This window comes from Pristis pectinata, chromosome 34 (assembly GCF_009764475.1).
Source record: "Pristis pectinata isolate sPriPec2 chromosome 34, sPriPec2.1.pri, whole genome shotgun sequence".
Lineage (NCBI taxonomy): Eukaryota > Metazoa > Chordata > Chondrichthyes > Rhinopristiformes > Pristidae > Pristis > Pristis pectinata.
In genome coordinates, this window is record NC_067438.1 from 4,464,080 (window position 1) to 4,487,608 (window position 23,529).

Genomic DNA, 23,529 nt, shown 5'->3' on the forward strand with positions numbered 1-23,529 from the left:
ATGTCCAATATCTGTTATTCGGAGCGCAGATGTGGACTTCGCCAGAAATGCCAGCATTTATTGTCCGTTTCATTGTCTCTGAACTAGAGAGGCGATTAAATCGTGAATATCAGCAGGTCTGAAGTCACATTTGCTGCGCAGCGAGTAGAGCCTCTGCCTCGGGGCCAGAGACCCGGGTTCGATCCCGACCTTGGGCTCTGTCCATGTGGAATTTACACGTTCCTCTGTGTCCCACCCCCGGGTGCTCCGGTTTGCTCCCACACCCCAAAGATGTGCGATTGGTAGGGTAATTGCCCCTCGTGTGTATGTGAGTAGTAGAATCTGGGCCGGTCAACCAGAATGTGAGGTTTTCTTTAATAGGATCAATGTAGGATGAGTGTAAATGGGTCACCAGGGATTTGACGGCCCGAAGAACCTTTTTCCATGCTGGATCTACGATGTTACAAGTCGGCAGATTTCATTCCCTCAAGGACATTACTGAAAAAAGTTGAAGTTTTATTTTACGTGAATCTGAGTTTTAATCCGCGGCATGTTGCGTTTATAAACCCCTCTACATCTTTGTGTTGGATTTAGTGTAAATATCTGTTAATGACTGCAGTGGAGTCGGTGGGATAAAGAGCCTGCGCCCTGCTCTGTCTCCATGAGATGGAGTGTCATTCTCCACGGATGCTGCCTGACCCCATGAGTATCCTCGGCTTGCTCTGAATTTGTTTTTGGCGATTGTTTTAAAATGGGTAAAACATGCGCGGACTTTGCATTCTTGCTTGGGGCAAACTTTAACTCGACTTGCGTCGAGCAAGTTTGCAAACGGAGCGGGTGATGTGCAGGGAATATCAGGAAAGAGACAGAGAGAGAGAGAGAAGACGGGCGATTCCACTCACCGCCGGATCGGGCGGCAGCAAGGAGACGGCGGGGTGTCAGGGTCACCCTGCACATTCTGCCGCCGGCTGAGGGCTGCGAAACGCTCCACCCCAAGTTCCAGCCGGGCAGAGACGGGGGGAGTGGGGGGAGCCACCAAGTGGCGTTGAAGGAAAACGGCCAAACCCTCCACCTCTCTCCTGAGCGCCGAACAGCCTCCGACCTTAAATGGCTATCGTGAAAGGTAGCAAATGCCACATAGACCCACGAAAGCTAAACTCTCCAATGATACCAGCTAAATGAAGCGTAAACTAGTCGAACACTCAACGGCAGATACTTCCCACTGAGAAGTTTGTGGGTCCGAGTTCCAAACCAATTAACTTATATCTATGCCCCCAGGTTACTTGACTCCCCAGGTCATTTCTCCTGTCCAGACCTCGATTTTTTTTTTAAAAAAGGGTGACCCTCAAACTACATCATGTTTAAACTTGGAAAAAATTAGGAGCGGTACTGTCGATCCTTCGCTTAAATTTGAAAATATTTGGAGTCGGTTTATTCAATATTTTCACATGATGTAGATCCCCTTTCAATAACTTTCCAACTTAGAGAAACGGAGTTGACGACATAATTTTGTTCTGTATCTACTGAGAAATTTTAGTCCAGTCTTTTTTTTTGTTTGTTTTTTATTTTGAAATTTTTCTGTTTAGCTTAGTTTGGTTTGATATATTGTTTATAATTTTTCTTATTGATTTGGGGATTTTTTTCTTTTTTATATAATAAATCTTTTTCTTTCCTTTCTTTTATATTATATTCATTTACTAAGAGATCGTTGGATCTACAGATTTTTTATATTTTATTGTTCTTTATGATTATCTATGCCATGATTGTTCTCCTGATCTCTTAGTATTACATGTACAAACATTGATGCTATATATTAATCTGTATTAATTTGAAAACTAATAAAAAGATTGAAAAAAAGGGGTGACCTGATAGAGGTGTATAAGATGATGAGAGTCATTGATCGTGTGGATAGTCAGAGGCTTTTTCCCAGGGCTGAAATGGTTGCCACAAGAGGACACAGGTTTGAGGGCTTTGTGGGCCGAAGGGCCTGAATTGTGCTGTAGGGTTTCTATGTTCTATGTATCATCCATACTCAACATAGCTTCTAACAGAGCCCAGTATTCTAGATTAACACGTTGGGTCGTAAACATTAGGAATCTGTGAACCTTCCCCGGTGTCATGTGCCAACGAGACCCCTCCACCCCGCCAGGCACTGGTGGGCTATTTGGCCGCTGTAAATTGCCCCCAGTGTGTGGGTGAGTGGTAAAATCTAAGAAGAGTTGATGGGAATGTGGGGAGCGTAAATGGGGTTAGTGAAATGGATGTTTCCTGGCTCGCACAGATTCAGTGGCCTAAGAAACTGTTTCTTTCTGTACGACTTCATGTCTCTATTTAAAAATTCTCAACAGTCACCCTTAGGCTGACGGTTTGTAGGTTCAATTCCCAGGGAGGGTCTAAGAGGAAAATAGTTTGCAGGATGACGTTATTTTACCACTCACCAACTCTTCTGTTGTATTCGCGGTGCATACCTAAGGCAACAGGTTACAATGAAAATCAAAATAGCAAATGTTGAAAGTCGAAAAGAAAAACAGAAAATGCTCTAAACGCTCAGCAGGTCAGGCAGTGCCTGTGCAGAGAGAAACGGAATTAACGTTTCAGCTCTGAAACCCTTCATCAGCACAGGGAGAGAGAAAGTGACTTAGTTTTAAGCTGGGAAGGTGGGGAGGGAAAAGAAAGAAGATCTTTAAGGTATCTTTATGAGTCACACGTACATCGAAACACACAGTGAAATGCATCTTTTTGCATAGAGTGTTCTGAGGGCAGCCCGCAAGTGTCGCCACGCTTCTGGTGCCAACATAGCATGTCCACAACTTCCTAACCCGTACGTCTTTGGAATGTGGGAGGAAACCGGAACACCCGGAGGAAACCCACGCAGACACGGGGAGAACGTACAAACTCCTTACAGACAGTGGCTGGAATTGAACCCGGGTTGCTAGCACTGTTATGTCTGTGAAAAGGTCTCACAAGGCACCTCTGGCTCTCTCTCCCCTGCTCTCCCGGGGAGAAGACCAAGGTGAAGAGTTTACAAGCGCAACATAACCACAAAATTAACTCATTGTCGTATCTTTTCCAGTCACGCATTTGACGGAAGGAAATCTGCCGATTTATATGTGACTCCAGTCCTACCAATGTTCATGACTCTTAATCACCTCTCCGGCGGTCCACATCTGAGGCCCGAGTCAAAAATATTGGAAATCTGAAATGTAAAGAAAAACTGAAATATCTTTTGCTTTTATTTCGAATTTCTTGCGGCCGGTAGATCATAGGGTAGGAAGTCTGGACAACTGGAAACATTTATCTGCGTGGACTAATTAAAGTAAGGACGACGTGGTGGCCCGCGAACCTCCTGCACAAAAATAACCTTATTTCGAACAAAACAGAAGGAGCCGCCTTTATTTGAAGGATGTGTGGTTCAGGCCGGGTATCAAGTCTTTATGAAGTGTGGTTCGTTCTATCACACTCGGTGCGAAGAAAACGAGCAACTGAAGGAAGTTATTTACCAGTCGGAACAGGGAGATGAGTTTTCACGATACTTTTCTCCCCTGGAGATCCAAGTCAGAATAAAGAGTTACGGAGTAATACCGTACAGGAAGGGATCCTTCCGTCCACCGAGTCGCCGCCGCCATGAATCCTACCTTAAACCATTTTATTCTCCCTCACTTCACCGCTCATCTGCACGCCAGGGACTACTTACATTAATCTTCCAACTCACAGCATTGTGAGAGGAAACTGGAGCACCCGGGGACAAACCTTAGCAGAGAGAACGTGCAAACGCTAACACCCGAGGTCAGGATCGAACCCAGGGTCCTGGAGCTGTGGGGCAGCGTTTAGTTTAGCTTAATTTAATGCTTAGCTTAAAGGCGCCAGGAAATGCAAGTGAAGGGGGAGCAGAGAACTGTGTATCTTGGGCTCTCGCAAGTACAGGAACTGACTCAACGCCTACACTACAAATGTTCAGACACTCACAGCAAAGATTTGTTTTAATAACAATTCCCAACAAACTCGTGACTCGTGTTGTTTAAATTCCACGTTGCACCCTTAGATGTGTATTTTCCTTCTGAAATCATCCTCTCCCTAAATATTTGTTGCCACTGATTGGCTTACACCCTTCCTTCCAGTGGGATACAAACTGGCTTCAAACAACTGCCGCGCTAGACATTAAGTGACAATCGTTCGGTTTCTTAACTCCATGATGTCACCGCAAGACGCTTCACATCTGCATCGGTAAGAAAATGTTACAGTCGGATGAACAGCAGTATTGCAATGTTACACCACAACAAAAACACCATCAATGGCTTACATAATTAGAACTGCACGGTATTAATATTTGGAAAGTGCAAATACACACGATCGATCACTTAATGGGATCGAATCGGTCGCTGTTACAAAACAAAAATGCAATGACTGCTCAACCGCGGTCTCAATATTCAGCCCGGCTTCCACCACCGGAGATCGGGCACCGTCCATTCCGCTGTTACATGGTGCAAAACGTCCTGAAATAATACAGTGCACCAGAAGTGATCAACGACCGTGGAGAGGGCTTCAGGTGGGTGAGCTTTTAATGGCTATTCTGGATTGGGAAACTTCTTGTATGTTCCTTCTTTCCAGAGACAATCTGTTTTATTTCAGAAACAATATTTACAAGCCTAATTTGACTTTGGTGGAAATAATGCCCAAGATGGGCTGAAACAGCCTCTCTCTCTCTCTGTGATTCCACCAAGACAAGTCCTGCTAGTCAGTAATGGAGACGATGGGTCGAAGGGCTGTATAACTGTCACCAACCCTCTACTTCTTTCCTAGAGTCAAGGGTGAGACTGGGGAGGAGGAGGTAGAGACTCCCTGCCTTTGTTCCCTCAGTAAGGGGCTGTTGAGTGACCACGCAATGGCAAACCTCTCCCTGAGAAAAAAAGTTTGGGGGAGGGGAAGAGAGAAAATTTCAGCCAGGGAGTGGGGGGAAAAACGCACCAAACTCCAATTTTAAAGAGACAATCAAGGCAACTTTAATGAAAAAAAACAGGAAAGACAATCAGGGAATTCTTAATGCAGGCAGGGATGGGGTGGGGAGAGGAAGTTGCTCTTCACAAACCCGTGAGGGGAGCGGAAAGGAAATCGACTTTCATTTCCTGAGGATTTCAGTCTTTTATTTTGGCAGAGACAATTGTGGCTCTGAAAAGAGCCTTTGTCATTTTGTTTTTGTTTTGAATTATCAGGTTCAATGTCCCGCCTGTTGACAGGGCGGAGTGCAGACTATTTCCCCGATCTTGCGGACCTGGTCCTGGTCTTCCTGGGGGCGGCTCTGCCCCGCTTCCCGCTGGCCGCCGGGCTCTTGGAGCGGCCTCTCTTCCTGCTGGTGGGCTCCTTCTTGGGCGGTGCACGGGGGCGGCTTCGGGCCGGGCTCCTGCGCCCCTGCTGCTGCTGCTTCTTCTCGGCCTTCTGCTTGCGGCCGAGGCGGAGGCAGCCGGTGGTGGCCGCCGCGCCCGTCCTCCGGCCCCGGGGCTGCTGCTGCTGCTGCTGCGAGCCGTCCCGCACCAGCCCCCGCACGGCCATCCGCATGTGCGTGCGGTTCTTCTCCACGTCGTAGCCGTTGGCCAGCAGCGCCTCCCGCAGCGAGGCCAGCGACAAGCCACCGCGCTGCTTGCGAGCCGACAGCGCCTGCTTGATCAGCTGGTTGATGCGCGGCTCCTTGCGCCGCCTCCGCCGGTACGGCCGCCCCGCCCTCCGCCGCCGCCGCCTCTTGCGCTGCTGCGGCTGCTTCTGCGGCTGCGGGGCGGACGACGTGCCGGCCGCGGGTCTCGCTGCCATGTCAAGCCTCGTGTTCTGAAGGGACGCGCCCGACGCGCAGCGGCCGCTTCCCGCTCGCAGCTGCGGTGGGCGGCGCCGCCGGCCGCGCTTTATCAGCCCTCGGGTCGGACGCGAGGGTGGCAACGCCCCCCGGCGCCGGCCAATCACGGAACGGCAGGAACTTACGGCACAGAACGGCTGGCGGTGGCGTAGCGGTTAAAGGCCCGGAGCGGGGACCAAGCCGCTGCGGTCGGAGACCGAGGCCGCGGGTTCAAACCCCGCCGCAGCCAGCGCGAATCTCAGGGGAGAATCTCAGGTCTCATTGAATTTCGTGTCCATTAAGGATGGTGGGGGTGGAGGGTCTCATTGAAATCTACTGAATACTGAAAGCCCGGGATATAGTGGACCTGGGGAGGATGTTTCCATTGGTCCAGCATCTGAGGGCACAGCCTCAGAATAAATATTTTTCTGACTATTTCTTCAGCCAGTGTTGTGAAGCAGATTCCAACCGTCTCGAAGGACAAGGACTCTGAACACAGTCTTGGGGTTAAATGATTTATTTATAAAGACAAACGGGGGAAAAGATAACGGGGGGGGGCAATGCACACACGCACTGGTGATCGCGAGCATGGGGGAATCGCAAGAAGGGTAAAATGCACACACATAACGAACTGGGTACAAACGATAAAGGAAGAACCAATACGATGCCTGCCACCCCTGACTCAGCGCAGGCATGGCTTTACACTACCAGGAATCTTAACTCAGAACACTCCCAACCCTGTGGAAGTGCACAATCTTACCAATGGTTGCTTCAGCATTGTTTCACGGTTCCTCGGAGCAATCAAGAGAGAGAACCAAGCATATGCGGCACTCTTTATAGTGCTGGAGGTCTGGGGGGTGGTCCTGCCCAGGTAGCTCAAAAGGGCCAATGGCCCGGTGCCAGCAAGAACTAATCGATCACTGGAGACTAATGGCCCGAGGCCAGGTACAAAGGTGCTTAGAGGACCAACCGTCAGGTGTGCACTTGATGGGTGGGGTGGAGCTGGGCCTTGATTGACAGTGGTGTGTCTTTCGGTCAGGTGCTGGGCAGTGCTGTCACATGACAGTCACGCCCTTCACAAAACAGCCAGAGGGTGAGGAATAAGATGATAAGATCCAGGAGTAGAATTAGGCCATTCAATCACGGTTGATTTTTGTTTTCAACCCGCATTCTCCCATCACCTTTAACCCCTTCACCAATCAAAAACTTATGGATCTCTGCCTTAAGTGCACCCAATGACTTGGCCTCCGCCGCCCTCTGTGGCAACGAATTCCACAGATTCACCACCTCTCGCTGAAGAAATTCTTCCTCATCTCAGTTGTAAAAGGACGTCCCTTTATTCTGAGGCCGTGCCCTCAGATCCTAGACTCTCCCACTAATGGAAACATCCTCTCCACATCCACTCTATCCAGGCCTTGCAGTATTCAGTAGATTTCAATGAGATTCCCCCCCCTCATCCTTCTGAACTCCATCGAGTACAGGTCCAGAGACATCAAACGCTCCTCATATGTTAAGCCTTTCATTCCCGGGATCATTCTTGTGAACCTTCCTCTGAACCCTCTCCAGGGCCAGCACATATTTCCTTAGATGCAGGACCCCAAAATTGCTCACAATATTCCAAATTCAGTCAAACCAACACCTTACAAAGCCTCCGCAGTACATCCTTGCTTTTATACTCTAGTCCTCTTGAAATGAAAGCTGTCATTGCATTTGACTTCTTTACTATCAACTCAACCTGTGTTAACTTTAAGGAGATCCTGAACTAGGACTCCCAAGTCCCTTTGCACCTGTGATTTCTGAATTCTCTCCAAATTTAGAAAATAGTCTACACCTTTATTCTTCCTACCAAGGTGCATACTCCCCACACTTCCCTTTGCTGTATTCCGTGAATCCATGGAATTCATTGCCAGGAAGGGCTGTCAAGGCCAAGTCATTGGGTGCATTTAAGATTCTTGACCGGTACGGGAAGAATGCGGGAGAACGGGATTGAGAAAAAAAGTCAGCCATGACTGAATGGTGGAGCAGACTCGATGGGCCAAATGGTCTAATTCTGCTCTTATATCTTATGGTCTTATACAAGAGACTACAGATGCTAAAATCTGGAGCAGCATCAAAAATGCTGGAGGAACTAAGACAAGAAGCCCCTTCCTATTCACCCCACCAAAGTCGGTTGGAGTTTTGTTACAGCTCAGTCAAAATTACCCAGTCACATATTGTGGAAGAATAAATTGTGCCTTTTGACTACACTGGGGCTGGTGGGATACTTGACATTGTATACGAGAACTATGCTTGCGGCCAAAAGTAAATCTGGGCTTGGAGCCAGCAGGTCTGCAGTAGACTGCTGAAACCAGACTTTTCGAAAGGATGAGAGTTCAGCCTCGAATGCGCTGATAAGAGGAACTGGTTGGTTTTGTTTTACTTTGACCTTTGTAACACATTGATTAATTCTTAAGCATGTAACAACCATAACTGAACCAGTCACATGATATAGCTGTTGTTTTAACATATAAATTAAGCTTGCAACCTTCTGTGTGTTAGAGTCTGGATAACGGTAGAGATCGCTGCCCATTCTTCATGGTACCATGTATAAATAAAAGCCTTGGAACGAAACTCATGGTTATCGTCTCTTATTGTAGTACAAATTAGAGTTTCCATGACACATATTTCTCCCCAGAGAATATTTCACACCCCAATGACTAATGGAGACTGAAACCCTTGTGGCAACCGCCTGGTTGACTGCTCCCAGGGACACACTCACCACGACAGACATCAAGGTGATGCTAACAGATCATCATCTGGGTGAACGATGCCCTTTGGTCTGCCTGAAATCTATTGGTCTTCCAGTGTAAGGAGATGTCTGTAAGGGAACACTGCCCACCGGCACCTTCCAGAGAGACACCCTGAAGCTTGGTGCAGCCAATGCAAAGGCTCAGTGGGGAAGGACCACAGTCTAGGGTCCTGCCACCACAGGACACTGAGAGGCTGGGTCCTGTGTAACATTTCAAGGATGCATTGTTTAAAGAGGAAACATTGATGCGTTCAAAGAGAATGTATTGAAATGACAGTACAATGATTATAGAGATTATATTCATTGTGTATATTTTGAATAAAGTGTATTTTTGGAAAAAAAGATGAGTTTAATGTCAGACCCACAGCCATGGGCTGACCATCACATAAACTGGGCTCTGGGTGTTCCTAACAAATGAACTCAAGGACTCAGGGTTCTCAGTACCGCTGCCCTTTGTACAGTCATGGGCCAGGGACACCCAAGAGTCAATGGGGACGTTGCATTCTTCCCAAGGAGGCTTCAAGCATCCGGCTCCAGCGACCCAGGTTCGGTCCTGACCTCCGGTGCTGTCCGTGTGGAGTTTGCATGTTCTCCCTGTGACCGCGTAGGTTTGCCCGTCAGTAAGTTACCCCAGTGTGTAGGTGGGTGCTAGAATCTGGGTGGAGTTGATACAAAGTACAGAGAACGGGATTAATGTAGGATTAGTAATAGATGGGTTGTTGGTGGTCGGCATGGACTCTTGTGGGCCGAAGGGCCTGTTTCCCTGCTGTACCCCTCTATGACTCCTGACATGTTTTTGAATCTTTTCCTCTGTCCACCTAGTTATCCCTTCCTCTGACAGAGCTTGGAATAGAGTGTCAGTTTCTTTATATCTTCTGGTAATAAGGAAGACAACACAACCTAATGATATAAAACTTTCTGGCCGTAATGTCCCGATAATATCAAAATAAAAACAACTTACTACTCTTCTTATTTCTGTCCCTTCTCCCAAAATAAAACAACCGTTTCCCACCTCCCACAGCAACCAAGCCCCTTTAAGAAACTCTAATCCTCCACTTCATCTGACCCTGTACGGCTGATAACTAGCAGCCAGTCCCAATATCTGGCTAATTGACCCAAAAATTAGACCTCTTAAAGGGGAAAAACAATGAAATTATAGATGGCATCAGGGATGGTGGTGGAGGCAGATATGATGGAGGCATTTAAGAAGCTCCTAGACAGGCACATGGTTGTGCTGAGAATGGAGGGATGTGGACTTTGTGTAGGCAGAAGGGACTAGTTGAGTTGGAAGTTTAATTACTAGTTTAATTAGTTTGGCACAACATGGTGGGCCAAAGGGCCTGTTCCTGTGCTGTACTGTTCTGTGTTCTATGGTCTATGTTCTATGGCAAGGCTGGGGATCATTTGAAAATTTCAGTGATGAGATCAATAGATGTTTAATGACCAGGTCGAGGCTGTTAAGACAAACCCATGATCTCCACCATCAGGAAGGGCAAGGTCAGCAGGTACATGGGAACGCAACCACCCACCGAGCCGTACACCACTCTGACTTAAAGTCATTGAGTCATGTAGCAGGGAAACAGGCCTTCAGCTCCCCACATCCATCTTGACCATCCATAATAATCTCATCCTCCAGCACTTGGCCCGTAACCTTCAATGCCCGAGTGTTTCAAATGCTCATCTAGACATTTCTTAAATGCTGTCAGGGTCTCTGCCTCCACCATATGTAAATACACCCACTTGTCCTTCTTCGTCACAGGATCTCAACCCTGGAACTCCTACAGACGCTCCTACATCCGTGGCGGCACAGTATAGTGTAGCGGTTAGCGTAACGCTATTACAGCACCAGCTGTCTGTAAGAAGTTTGTACGCTATCCCCGTGTCTGCGTGGGTTTCCTCCGGGTGCTCCGGTTTCCTCCAACATTCCAAAGACGTACGGGTTAGGGAGTTGTGGGCACGCTACGTTGGCGCCGAAAGAGTGGCAGCACTTGCGGGCTGCCCCCAGCACATTCTCATTAATGCAAAAAGAGGCATTTCACTGTGTGTTTCGATGTACATGTGACTAATAAATAAATATCTTAGGTTCCCACCCAGCCCCACAGTCCCTTCAATGTCCACTGCAAGACCTCAAACCTTACTGCTTTCTGCGCTGACTTGAAAATTACAATTCAACTCCACATCAAATGAGATGAATACCTCTTTAAGGAAGTCTTGGACTCTCACAGAAGTGGGTGGGGAAGTGTGGGAGGGACTGAAGCCAATGAGAATGAACTGATTAGGATTAAAACCCACCAACACCAATGGCTTGCTTGTTCTGAGTCCTTACAATTTTGGTCAATGATGCTGGTAAGGAAGGCTGGGTTGTTAACTCTAACTCTGCTTGTTAGTGTGTTGATTTGTCTAACCCATTCTGCAAGTGGTTTGTAATCAATTAAGATGTATTTACTGTGATGTTACAACTGCAATTTATTATGGACCATTTTGTAAGGTAAAGAAACCAGCTGATTATTTATCAGGATCAGACCAATTCTCTTTGGCTTTAGTGGGATTTGAAGGAGGATTTAATTTAGAGCCTCTGGCTTTAAGCACTGTTCATGACATTAATCTGCTTAATGTTTCCACAGGTTCTTGTGTATAGTTTCTCACTGTTGGTTTCTCCTGTCAATGTTGAGTTTATTGTCACCTGCACAAATATATGTATGCACAGGTGCAGTGAAAATCTTACTTACAGCAGCATTCACAAGAATAACACAAATTATTAAACATTCTCTTACAAGAAAGACCAGAAGTGGAACAAAAAAAACAATCCATTGTAGTGTGAAGTGATCATATTGAGGTAGTGATTAAGGTTGTGAAGGTTGTTTCAAGAACCAAATGGTTGAAGGAAAGTAGCTGTTCTTGGACCTGGTGGTGTGGGGCTTCAGGCTTCTGTTGTGATTGGTTGGTGATTAACAGATGATTTAATCACTTGATGATCAATTGTACCTGCTGTGGGACACCTGCCAACTGTACAGTGATAGTTGTATGGAGACACAAGAGATTTTCCAGATGCTGGAATCTGGAGCAACACACACAAAGTGCTGGAGGAACTCAGCAGGTCAGGCAGTGTCTATTGAAGGAAATAAACAGTTGATGTTTTTAGGTCAAGAGGCTTCATCAGGACTGGAAATGAAGAGGGCAGAAGCCACAATAAGAGGGGAAGGGGAGGAGCACAGGCTGGCAGGTGATGTGGGTGGGGGGGAGAAATAAGAAACTGAGAGGACAGATAGAAGAGGCAAAGGGCTGAAGAAGGAGGAATCCTGTATGAGGGGGTGCTGGACCATGGGAAGGAGGGGAGGAATAGATGGGCAGGTCATGAGGATGGGGGAAGGGGATAGACGAGGGGGGCAGGGGGCCACGAGAATGAGGGAGGACAAAGGAGAAAAAAAAAGGAGAGAAGGGGAGGGGTTACCGGAAGTTCAAGAAAATCGATGTTGATGCCATCGGGTTGGAGACTCCCAAGGCGGAATATGTGTGGTTCCTCCAACCTGCGTCTGGCCTCAACGTGGGGGGCCGTGGACAGACATGTCAGTGTGGGAGTGGGATGTGGAATTGAAGTGGGTGGCCATCGGAAGGTCCTGGCTTTTGCGGCAGACGGAGCAAAGGAGCTTCACGAAGTGGTCACTCAGTCTGTGTCGGGTCTCGTCGACGTAGAGGAGGCCGCACCGGATGCAATAAATGACACCCCCAGATTCACGGGTGAAGCGCTGCCTCACCTGGAAGGACTGTCTGGGGGCCCTGAATGGTGGTGAGGGAGGAAGTGTAGAGACAGGCGCAGCACGGTGCGGTTGCAGGGATAAGTGCCGGGAGGAGTGGGGATTGACAAGGGAGTCACAGGGAGAGCGATTCCCTACAGAATTTACGATGGTGGATAGGGAACCTTGATACAGTGATAGTTGTATCTTCCTGATGAGACTTAAAACCTGGGATCCCTGTTCTCCTGAGTGGATGTCAACAGACCCTATGGTGGTATTTTGCAGCACAGCAGGTTTATCTTGTTCTGCATTTACCCCCAAATTGAAATACACTACTATCACTTTGCTTCTAGTATTTGCTGTGTATGTGTGTGTAAGTTAGGGGATGTGTTCCCTACCCTACACTGAAGACAACAAGGGGCACAGACAGGGTGAATGCACTCGGTCTTTTCCCCAGGGTTGGGGAATCAAGAACTAAAGGACAAAAACTAGGTTTAAGGCTCAAGGGGAGTGATTTAATAGGAGCTCAAGGAGCAACTTTTTTTTTAACTCGATGGGTGGTATTTATGTGGAACGAGCTGCCCGAGGAAGTGGTTGAGGCAGGTACAGTAACAACTTTTAAAAGACTGTTGGACAGGTACATGGATTGGAAAGGTTTAGAAGGTTTTGGGCCAAATGCTGGCAAATAAGATTAGCTCGGATGGGGCATTTTGGTCAGTATGGATCAGTTGGGCCAAAGGGCCTGTTTCCATGCTGTATAATTCTATGGCAATATTTGCATATTCTCCCTCTCTCCTAGTCTGTGTGTCTCTGTCAGCCAACATCCAATGATCATTGTCTTTGAGAGCTTGCTGTGTACCAATTGGTCAGTCCTTTACCAATACAGTGGTAACTACATTCCAAATTAATTGTAAGGTGCTTTGAATTGTCCTGAGATAAAGCACACCAACTTTTATTTCTGTGGCCTCTTGCTGCAATTTGATCTGCAGTGAATTATTGGAATGGTCTATTCTGTATTGGAACTCTGGTGCTGGAATTTGTGGTCTATGCTCCATTGGTGTAAATCGGGTTGCTTTTAATGACTGCAAGAAAGGAAAAAAATAGCTTCCATCATAAAGAGCCCCAGACTAGCTATGTTTAGCAAGGCTGGGCAATGGTAAAGCTTGTACCACTTAGCTGGTTTCAAAGGTCAACACTACTGTTTCTGTCCCATTCTACAGGAAGACATGAAGAGCATCAATCATGTTGGTGCCCAGTCTGAAGGCGACCATCTGTCAACACCCAATAACATTTGCACAAACCACTGTGCTCTGGTAAGTTGCCCACTCTCTGATTTGATGTAAATGGACCTCAAAACTGTAGTTGTCCTCCATCTATCTCAATTCCAATCCATCACAAATGGAGTCTTTAAGTGTGATGGTAATAGTCCTTTTTGAGATTTTTTGAATCCAGTTTTGGAATGCTAATTTGCAAGCACCTGATTATAGTTCCTTAGACTCAGTCGCCCTTCAGGAAAATGGCCCTTCGGCCCAACTTGCCCATGCTGACCAACTCTATCTGAGCTAGTCCCATTTGCCTGCATTTGGCCCATATCCCTCTAAACCTTTTCTGTCCATGTACCTGTCGAAATGTCTTTCAAACATTTGTAATCGTACTCACCTCTACCATTTTGACAGCTCATTCCATACACCCACCATCCTCCGTGTGGAAAAAGTTTCCTCCTTGGTCCCTTTTAAATGTTTTCCCCTTTCTCCTTAAATCTACGCCCTCTAGTTTTAGATTCCCCTACCTGAGGGTGGGGGGAAGAGGATGACCATCCACTCTATCTATGCCCTGCCCCCCCCATGATTTTGTAGACCCATATATGGGGCATATTAAACCCCCTATGCTCTGGAGAAAACATGCCCGGCCTATCCAGCCTCTCCTCATAACTCAAGCCTCCTGCACCCGGTAACATCCCCATGAATCTTTTCTGCACCTTTTCCACTTAATGACATCCTTCCTGTTGCTGGGTGACCAGAATCGCTCACAATGCTCCAAGTGTTTCCTTGCAGTTGGGAAGATTACGATGTGCATTTACTCAGTGTACAGCTCCTTCATTTCAAACCCAGTTGCAGATTTGACCATCCAGTTGTTTGAACAATCTCCTTCATAACCCCAAGTGTAACACAGGAGTCTGGTTATTCTGATGCTGCACTGTCAGAGGTGTGTTCAGTTGAGTGAGATGTTACCTGTTCCTGAGGTGACATTTATTGGACACTGTTCTTTGCTCCAAATGCAGCCATACTTCATGATGATGCTTGAGGGAAGATATTTTGTCTGTATTCATCTCTGGGGTTTGGACGTCGCTGGCATTTATTGCTTATCCCCCAATAGCTGAGCAGACTTGAACCGCTGCCATCCTGGTGAGGGTGCTCCCACCATGCTGTTGGGGAGTGAGTTCCAGGATTCAGATCCAACAGCAATGAAGAACCGGTGACATTTCCAAGTTGGGAATGGTGTGCAACTTGGAGAGGAGCCTGCTGACCATGGTTTGCCATTTGCTGTGCTGCCGTTTGCCTTGCTGGAAGAAGGCATGGGCTTGGGAGCTGTCTGGATGAGTAACTACAGCGTGACACAGATGTCCTACACTGTGGTGGAGGGAATGAATTGTGCTTGGAGAGAGTGCAGAGGAGATTCACCAGGATTTTGCCTGGATTGGAGGACTTTGGTTGTGGGGAAAGAGCCGTGGGCACAGGAGTGGAGAGGTTGGAATGTGGAGAATCTTGTGGAGAATCTGCTGGTGGAACTCGTGTTACTTGAGTAAAACGAAGCATTGTGTCACTCTGGCCATAAACCCCACACACCAGCTACAACGCTCAGTTACTTCTGTGTTCTCTAGGACATTGAGGTTCATTTTGGAGAGAGGGAAGAGATCCATTCAGCAGAAGACGATGATGATGAGGTATGGAAAATCAGATTGTATTTTGTTGCTGAGCTGTTCTGACACATGTGACTGTTGGCACCTTGAATTCTATTGGGATTTGAGTCCAGCTGTGGGTTTCTGGAGCAGAGACAATACAATTGCTCAGTTGTGCTTTCATTTCATCCAACAGCCAAGTTGAGGGTAACACTGGTAATGAACCCGACTGACCTTCTGACCATGGGTGGGAGTTTCCAAAAGCAGACTGGGAACTGGTGGACAAGCACTCCTGTCTCTAGAGAGTGCTAAATTTTGACTGCAATTCAGAAGAAATACAAGGCATTGGCCATTTGAGTCTGCTTTGTCAGTTGGTAAGATCATGGATGATCCTCTGCCCTGTCCACTTTCCTGCCCAGTTACCTTAACTGGCCAAAACTTATTGGTCTCGACCTTAAATGAGCTTTGACTCTGCACCCACTGACCTCCTGGTGTAGACAATTCCAAAGACTTACAACCTTCTCAGTGAAGAAACGTCTCTTGCATCTCAGTCCTGAAGTGGCTGTTGCCTTGTCCTGAGACAATTTTCCTTCCTGTCTTTGGTTGTTTTCTCTCCCCAGCCCTGACCCCATCTCCCTCATTCCAGACTCTCCAAACAGAGGCAACTCTCTCAGCACCTACCCTACCTAAAGCCCGAAATCAACCCTTCTAAGCTGCAGATGAGTCAGCTTTTCACTGTACCTGTGCATACATGTACTTGTGCAGATGACAATAAACTTGACTTTGACAATGGCAAGTATTGCACCTACAGAGTGATTAGCATCTCCTTCATTCCAGGAAACAGTCTAATGAACCAGGGAGAACTACTGTACCACTTGTTAATATGATTTGGTTTCTCATGTTGACTTTGAATTGTTGTACACCCTAACACGCTATGGTTAATTTTGTTTTGCATTTACCTGCAGTTCTAGAAGGTGCCCACATTGCACTCCATGGCTGGTGTGTAGCGTGCTCAGTAACTGCCCAAGTGTTCCCCAATGTCCTCTTTAGCCAATTTCTTGACCTATATCCATCTACTTTCCCAGTCCATTTTGACCCCTAACTGACTTTCAAGGTGTATTTTTTTTAAATACTTTCTTTTCCCAACAAGTGATAGTGCAGCAGGTAGAGCCACTGCCTCATTGCTCCAGTGTCCCAATTTTGATCCTGACCTCTGGTGCTGTCTGTGTGGAGTTTGCAAGTTCTCCTTGTGGGTTTACTCGAGTTTCCTCCTACATTCCAAAGATGTGCTGGATGGGTTAACTGTAAATTACCCCTAGAGAGTGTAGGTGACAGGAAATCAGGAGGGGAGATGATGAGCATGTGACAGGGAATGGGTTACCAGGAAATGAATGGGATTGCTCTAAGAGACAGCATCGACTTGATGGGCCAAATGGCTCCCTTGTATGTTGTGAGATAGGTTTTGCCTTGAGGATCATTATCCTTTCGCTGATTGTTCTTGCTTTATTAGCCTGACAATTTGCTTAGATATAAGCAAGGGATACTCAGCATGTCAGTCAGCATTTGAGAGATACAGAGGTAATGTTTCAGGTTGATGAACCTTCCATCAGAACCCACTGCTTGTTGAGGATGATGCACCAATTCCTTAGTATGGTGGGTACACAGTTCTTTATTTTCCCCCCTACCCCCCAGAAGAGCACATTCTGTGGGAATATAACTCTTGAGTTTGTATGTTCTCCCTGTGTCTGCGCGGGTTTCCTCCGGGTGCTCTGGTTTCCTCCCACATTCCAAAGACGTATGGGTTAGGAAGTTGTGGGCGTGCTACGTTGGCGCCAGAAGTGTGGTGACACTTGTAGGCTGCCCCCAGAACACTCTATGCAAAAGATCCATTTCACTGTGTGTTTCAATGTACATGTGACTAATAAATACATCTTACCTTTATCTTATCTCCTACTTGGTGCCCATACCAATGCATGTAAAATAACTCTCTCCTCAGGTCTCTGCTACCAAGGAATGTCACTCCAGGCTGGGTGAAGATGATCTCAATGACACCCTTGTATATTTACCCGATAACATAGAGCCTGACCTCCTGGTGTCTCAGAATCCAACCACAGAGTCAAAGTTGATGAATCCTGTATTACTTGAATAATCCTTCCTAAGTTATAGGAAACGTACATAAACATATATTTGGAGAAAATCTCGAGGTTTAGGTTCTTGAAAGTACCAGATCTGAAATCCAGCACACCTGCTCTTTTGGGCTCTGTCTTGCTCTTTAACAGGGTTTCTTTTTGGACTGTCTTTCTTGAATTTCAGAACAAATAATTAAGGAGAAAGTTCTGCTGCTTAAACCCTGAAACTGAAGACAGTAAAAGGGGCAGAGTATGTCTAGCCTCTTTCTCTTTGGCTGTTAGTTTACTGGATGGATTGTTGAGCATCATTTGTGTAGCCACAATCGTTTGAGTGCCAAGTATCATTGCCACTGATCCATTTTTTTCTAAAAATTACTTTTCTATCATTAGGGAGTTTGAATCCCATCTGTTTTCGGTGCAGAATTTGCATTCTGGTGGCACAGTCAGGAGAACTGGTGTCTCACAACTCCAGCCTTCATTCAATCCTCTCCTCCTGTGGAGTGTGCACATTCTCCCTGTAACTGTGTGGGATTCCCCCCCCCCCCCCGGGTGCTCCAGTTTCCTCCCACGACCTATAGATGTGGGTTAGTAGCGCTGCTGTAACTTGCCCCTGGCGTGTGGCTGAGTGGTAGAATCTCAAGGAAGTTGATGGGACGTGGGGAGAATAAACTGGGATTAGTCATTGGTTTATTATGATGATCTGAGGTACAGCAGAAAAACTTTGTTTTGCCTGCCATCCATACAGATCATTTCATCACATCAGTGCATTGAGGTAGTACAAGGGAAAAGCAATAACAGAATGCGGAATATAGTGTTACAGTGACAGAGAAAGTGCAGGCAGACAATAAGGTGCAAGGTCCATGATGAGGTAGATTAAAAAGCTTTATAAAGCTTTGACATTTGGCTACACTACACTTATCTTGGCTAAAACTGACATTCAAATATTTTAAAAGTTGAAAAAGCTCATCTTTAAAATTCTAAATTAACAATCTACTAGGCCAATATATTTATCATTAAGATTGTAATAAGAATCAGCAAGTAAAGCCTTTTCTCATTAAAAGTTCTGTTCCCTCGCTCATTCCCTTCCCTTCAAGCCAAGGAGAGAAGATCACTTGTGTTTGTTATTGTCGTCAAAAGCCCAGGACAAAAAATAAACTGCTGGAGGAACTCAGCAGGTCAGGCAGCATCTGTGGAGGGAGATGGACAGTCGATGTTTCCAGTCAAGACCCTTCATCTGGACTGGGAGGAGGGAGACGGCCAGTATTTCCCCTCTACAGATGCTGCCTGACCCACTGAGTTCTTCCAGGAGTCACTGTTTTGCTCCAGATTCCAGCATCTGCACACTTTTTTTTCTCTCTGTAAGCCAGGGACCTTGGATCAAGTTCCCACTTCCTTGCTGAATTGCAGGAGTTCTCCAGCATTGGAGGACAAGGTCCACTGATAGTCCCTGCTGTGTTTCCCTGTCCTCGGACACATTTTTTTTTAATAAAAAAGAAAATATTTACGACTTCTAAATATTTCAGATGATTTGACATGGTTGGCAAACAATGAGAGGTACTTGCTGCCGTTTATACTGCAAATCGCAGGCAGCATTGCCGTTAGTGTTGCTGTCTCACAGCTCCAGCGACCCAGGTTCGACCCTGACCCGTGTGGTGTTTGCACGTTCTCCCTGTGACCGCATGACTTTACCCCGGGTGCTCCGGTTTTCTCCCAGAGATGTGCCAGTAAGTTAACCGGCTGCTGTAAATTACACCTTAGCAAGAGTCAGTGGCAAAAAAGAATCTAAGGTAGTTGATGGGCATGTGAGAGAATGTTGCAGGGACACAAAGAAATGAGAGAGGGACTGATCGGCTGAGGGCCAGCATAGAATCTATGGGCAGAATCATCTCCTATTTCGTAGAGCATGAATCAATGGAGGTAAAAAGGAGGTGGATAAATTTTTGAAAGAGCAGGGAATGGGGAACTGGCACAGGAGTTGAAACCTGGGACAGACAGCCATGATCATTGAATGGCAGGGCAGGCTTGAGTGACCAACTCCTGCTCCTATTAGTTCAGACTGAAGCTGTGCATTGGATCCAAACGAGGCAAAGGCATACCTGCCCCAGCAATCGGCCTGGAGCGTGGGCAAGGTGCAGAAGCAGCTGAGATCTTGCTGAATGGGGCACTTGTGCTCTTCTGGGCCGTTAATCGGTAAGTTATTGTCACACATACCAAGGTGCAGTGAAAGGATTTTGTTTGCCTGCCACCCATACACATCATTCCAAATGCAAGTACATTCAGGTAGTAGAAAAAGAGAACAATAACAGAATGCAGACTATAGTGTTACGTTACAGAGGAAGTGCAGTGCAGGCAGACAATAAGGTGCAACGGCCATAACAAGGTGCAATGGGAGAGCAAGAGGTGTTCTTTACTGTACAAGTGGTCCATTCAAGAGTCTTGTAACAGTGGGAGGGAAGCTGTCCTTGAGCATTGTGGTACATGTTCTCAAGCTTTTGTACCTTCTGCCCAATGGGAGAAGAGAGAATGACCAGGGTGGGAGAAGTCCTTAATTATGTTGGCTGCATTCCTAAGGCAATGGGAAGCGTAGACAGAGTTAGTAGAGGGGAGGCTGGTTTACATGGACTGGACTGCATTCACAACACTGTAATCTCTTGCAGTCTTGGTCAAAGCAGTTGCCATACCAAGCTGTGATGCATCCACATAGGATGATCGCTGTGGTGCATCTGTAAAAGTTGGTGAGGGTCACTGGGGACATGCTGAACTTCTTCAGCCTTCCGAGGCAGTCAAGACACTGGGTGTGAAGTTACAAATGAAGAATTGTAGCCGGTAAACACTGAAAAAGGTGTATAGGGACAATCAGCAAGAGCTGGTACAAGACAAAGTAAAAACCAAAGACAAAGTAAAAACCAGAGGCAAAGCAAACACTGGAAAGGTAAACCCAAAACCTGACCAATCCAAAGCTGACACAAGCCCAAGGCCTTGTAACTATTTCCTTGCCTCAACCGCAGGTAGTAACAGAACGAGCGTGTGTTGTGGACGGTGAAAATGCAATTCCTATCTGAAGTGTTGCATGTGCATTTCACGGTTATTGGTTTGCAATCTACATAACTAGCAATAATGCTTGGTTTTTCTTCTATTTTCTGGATTAGTTGTAGTATTTTGACACTGGATGTCCTTTTGTAGTACTTTTAGCAATTAGACATTAAAATACAAAAAAAAGTAACAGAATGAAAGGCCCACTCTGTGGTATGTCTGTTGCTTGAGGAGGTACAGCTGGTGCCACTGAGGAAGATATTCACACCTGGATAAAGACAGCCCAAATGTTTCTGTACAATATACACCTGGCCCCAATGCACAGGGGGACATGGCTGGATGTTCCAGGACTGGCTGGGATCTTAACTATAAAGATAGCTTGGCATAATTGTATTGGGTGACTACACCCCAGAGTGCCTTGTTGTTTAGTAGCTAAGGAAACCTAGTCATTGAGTAGTGATAGGTACATGATGGTCAGCATGGACCTGATGGGCCAAAGGGACTGTCTCTGTGCTGTGTGAACCTGACTCAAAGGTCGTTGGGCAGTGGAGATCAACTCCTGGGACTAGCCAGTCGTGGTGTACAGAGAGAGTGATAGGTGTTTCCAAACACTCTGGGCTTTTCCTTGGCACCTCAGCCAAGGCACAACTCGCCAATGACCCACCCCACCAACCCACCCTCCCAACAAACCTCACCCCGAATAAGCCCCACAGTCGAGGGAAATGAGTTGACAATTCACACACTTGCGTTGGGTATCAAAATATATTAAGATCTGCATATCCTTGCATTAAATACACATCTCCCTTCCAACCCCGAATGATACAATTGTCAAGATATGTGGTCAGTTTTCCTTCCTGATATTTTCTGAGCTCTGCCGTGGTGCATGGTGCCAACTCCAGGCTGCAGTGTACAGTGCTATGGCAACAGACAGATTTCTGGAGCCCACTACACATTGCCCAGCATTGGAAATCCCTGCAGCAACAACAGATTCCAGCATCTGCAGTCCCTTATGTCTCCATTGGCAGTCCCTGGATTACCAGAGGAAGTGGGTGCTGACAAGTTTATCCAACCGGCCAACCCAACCAGGAACCCAGCAGTTACTCAAATCTAAAGGACAATGTTGCCATGATCTTGTAGGACAATTGGAGTTACCCTGAAAGGACCATCATGTTAACCATGTTTGGGTCAATCTTAAGGGTGGATCATATGGGTTGGAGGCACTGTAGGTGGGGTAAACAGGGTGGTAAAATCCATTCTCCCGGAATAGTTTTCTTTTATCCCCAGTCCACTGACTGAAGAGTCAGATACATACTCCGACAGGAAAAGGGAGGGTTAACGCAGGGAACTAGTTCAATGGCTCTGCCAAAGAGCTAGTAAAGACAATGGGCTGAAGGTTCTCCTCACCGAGCAGCATCATTTGGATTTAGTTCCAAGTTATTCAGTGAGGGGAAGAGGTCATCGTCAGCAGTGCCAGCATTTATTACTCATCCCTATTTACTCCCGAACTGAAGCAAGAGGTAACTCACCCATGACCACTGTGTCTGAGGTCCTGTCTGGGCCAGATCTGGCAATAACAGTGAATTTGGTGGGTTTTTAAACCAGCAATCCAGTTGCTTCATGGTTACCGGCATTAATTATAAATTATCCTGATTTGAGTTAACCCTAATGCCATAGTGGGATTTGAACTGATGACTCTGGTTCACTTGTCCAGAAACCCAAAGACTACAGCACAGATATTGATCACCCTTTGAGCTACAACCCCCTTGGCTCAGCCAGGGAGTACAGAAGCTGAAAGGAACCAAATCTGCTGGTGAATAGGCACCCACCTGGGTGGACCCAGGAGGACCCAGCTTCCTATTGGCCCACTCTGTAGACACAAGGAACTAGCGTATCAGCATCCCCTCCCCGTCCATGGATCCCAGCACCATTCCCAGCCCACCCTCCTTCCAAATCGGCATCCCCGCTCGACGCCTCCCAGGGACAAGGGCACAGCCCGATCCCACGACGGCCTTTCGCTTCAACGGCCACCAATTACCACTGGCATGTAGTCACTCACTGAATGCCTGGGTGGGGGGTCAGAAACAAGAACAACAGTGAGATGGGATGAACGAGAACAGAGCAAGTCACCTCCCGACTGTGTCAAACTCAGCAACAAAGAAGGGGTAGCAGGGAACACAGCAACGGTCGACGAGGCAGGTGTTATGGAGCATCTTCAAACAGGTGGAGAGGTTTACGGCGAGAGTTGCAGACTTCAAGGGTCACGCCAGCGGGAGGCATTGTCGCCCAAGAGAGGGGACAGAATTGGGAAGGAGCAGAGGTCTGGATAATTCTGGGGCTGGAGGAGACCAGAATCACAAGATTGTTACAGAGAGAGAAAAAGTTTAAGGGTGATGTGCAGGGCAAGTTGTTAATTTGTACACAGAGAGAGGTGGGTGCTGGGAAAGGGCTGCCAGGGGTGGTGGTGGAGGCAAATACGATGGTGGCACTTATAACGCTGTCAGATAAACACATGAATATGCAGAGAACAGAGGGATCGCATGCAGGCGGAAGGGGATTTGACACAGTCTTCGGTGTAGACATTGTGGGCTGGAGGGCCTGCTCCTGTGCTGTACTGTCCCAAGTTCTAAGTGTGGGAAGGGATGGGGGCAGGGCAGATGTAGGTGAAGGGGACAGGGCAGGATTGGACGGGAAGGGAGGGGGAGAACGGACAGGGAGAGATGTGCCATGGGCTGAGTCAGACGGGATGGGCAAGGACCCGCTCATCCTGATTCCCCCTCCCCATGGGGCAGGACGTTACATGGGACACACACCTTCCATCAGACACAGCTACCCACAGATGGGATGGGACAGCGGACGGGAGCCCAGACAGGGTGTTTGGGGGGGTGGGGGTGGTCCAGGGAACGAAGGTCTCACCTGTTGCCGAGCTGCACACCCCCAAACAGGGTCGATCCGTCCCGGCCCACGAACAGCTGTAGTCCGCTGTCTGTAAAAACACCGATCACATTAAGTGTAGGGGTGTAGGGGAAGCACCGACTCACCACATCACAACCACCCCCCCCCCTCCCTCCACCATCCACCATTCCCCCCCCCCCCACCGTCCTCTTACACCCCACCCACACCCTCCTTTGGTACAGCAATGGCTCTGC

At 47.3% G+C, this 23,529-nt stretch overlaps 2 protein-coding genes across 7 annotated transcripts in view; both read right to left on the reverse strand.

The window, feature by feature from the left end:
• Positions 1-5,225: 5,225 nt before the first annotated feature.
• LOC127586094 (histone H1.11L-like) lies at positions 5,226-5,815 on the reverse strand. The gene has a single exon (XM_052043904.1). The coding sequence runs from the start codon at positions 5,779-5,781 to the stop codon at positions 5,227-5,229; it is 555 nt and encodes a 184-aa protein (XP_051899864.1). The 5' UTR covers positions 5,782-5,815; the 3' UTR covers position 5,226.
• A 15,322-nt stretch (positions 5,816-21,137) lies between these two features.
• The window catches only part of LOC127586096 (protein FAM102A-like), a 31,697-nt gene continuing 29,305 nt past the window's right edge, over positions 21,138-23,529 (reverse strand). For all 6 annotated transcript variants that reach the window (XM_052043908.1, XM_052043909.1, XM_052043906.1 and 3 more), the window contains 2 exons: positions 23,297-23,366; positions 21,138-22,446 (listed from right to left, as the gene is read on the reverse strand). In XM_052043908.1, the coding sequence (XP_051899868.1) occupies positions 22,401-22,446; positions 23,297-23,366 (116 nt within the window). In that variant the 3' untranslated portion in view covers positions 21,138-22,400. The remainder of the gene's footprint in view (positions 22,447-23,296; positions 23,367-23,529) is intronic.

Bases quoted from the DNA above. Each gene is read 5' to 3' on its own strand.
- LOC127586094 (XM_052043904.1), bottom strand. From the start codon at position 5,781: ATGGCAGCGAGACCCGCGGCCGGCACGTCGTCCGCCCCGCAGCCGCAG.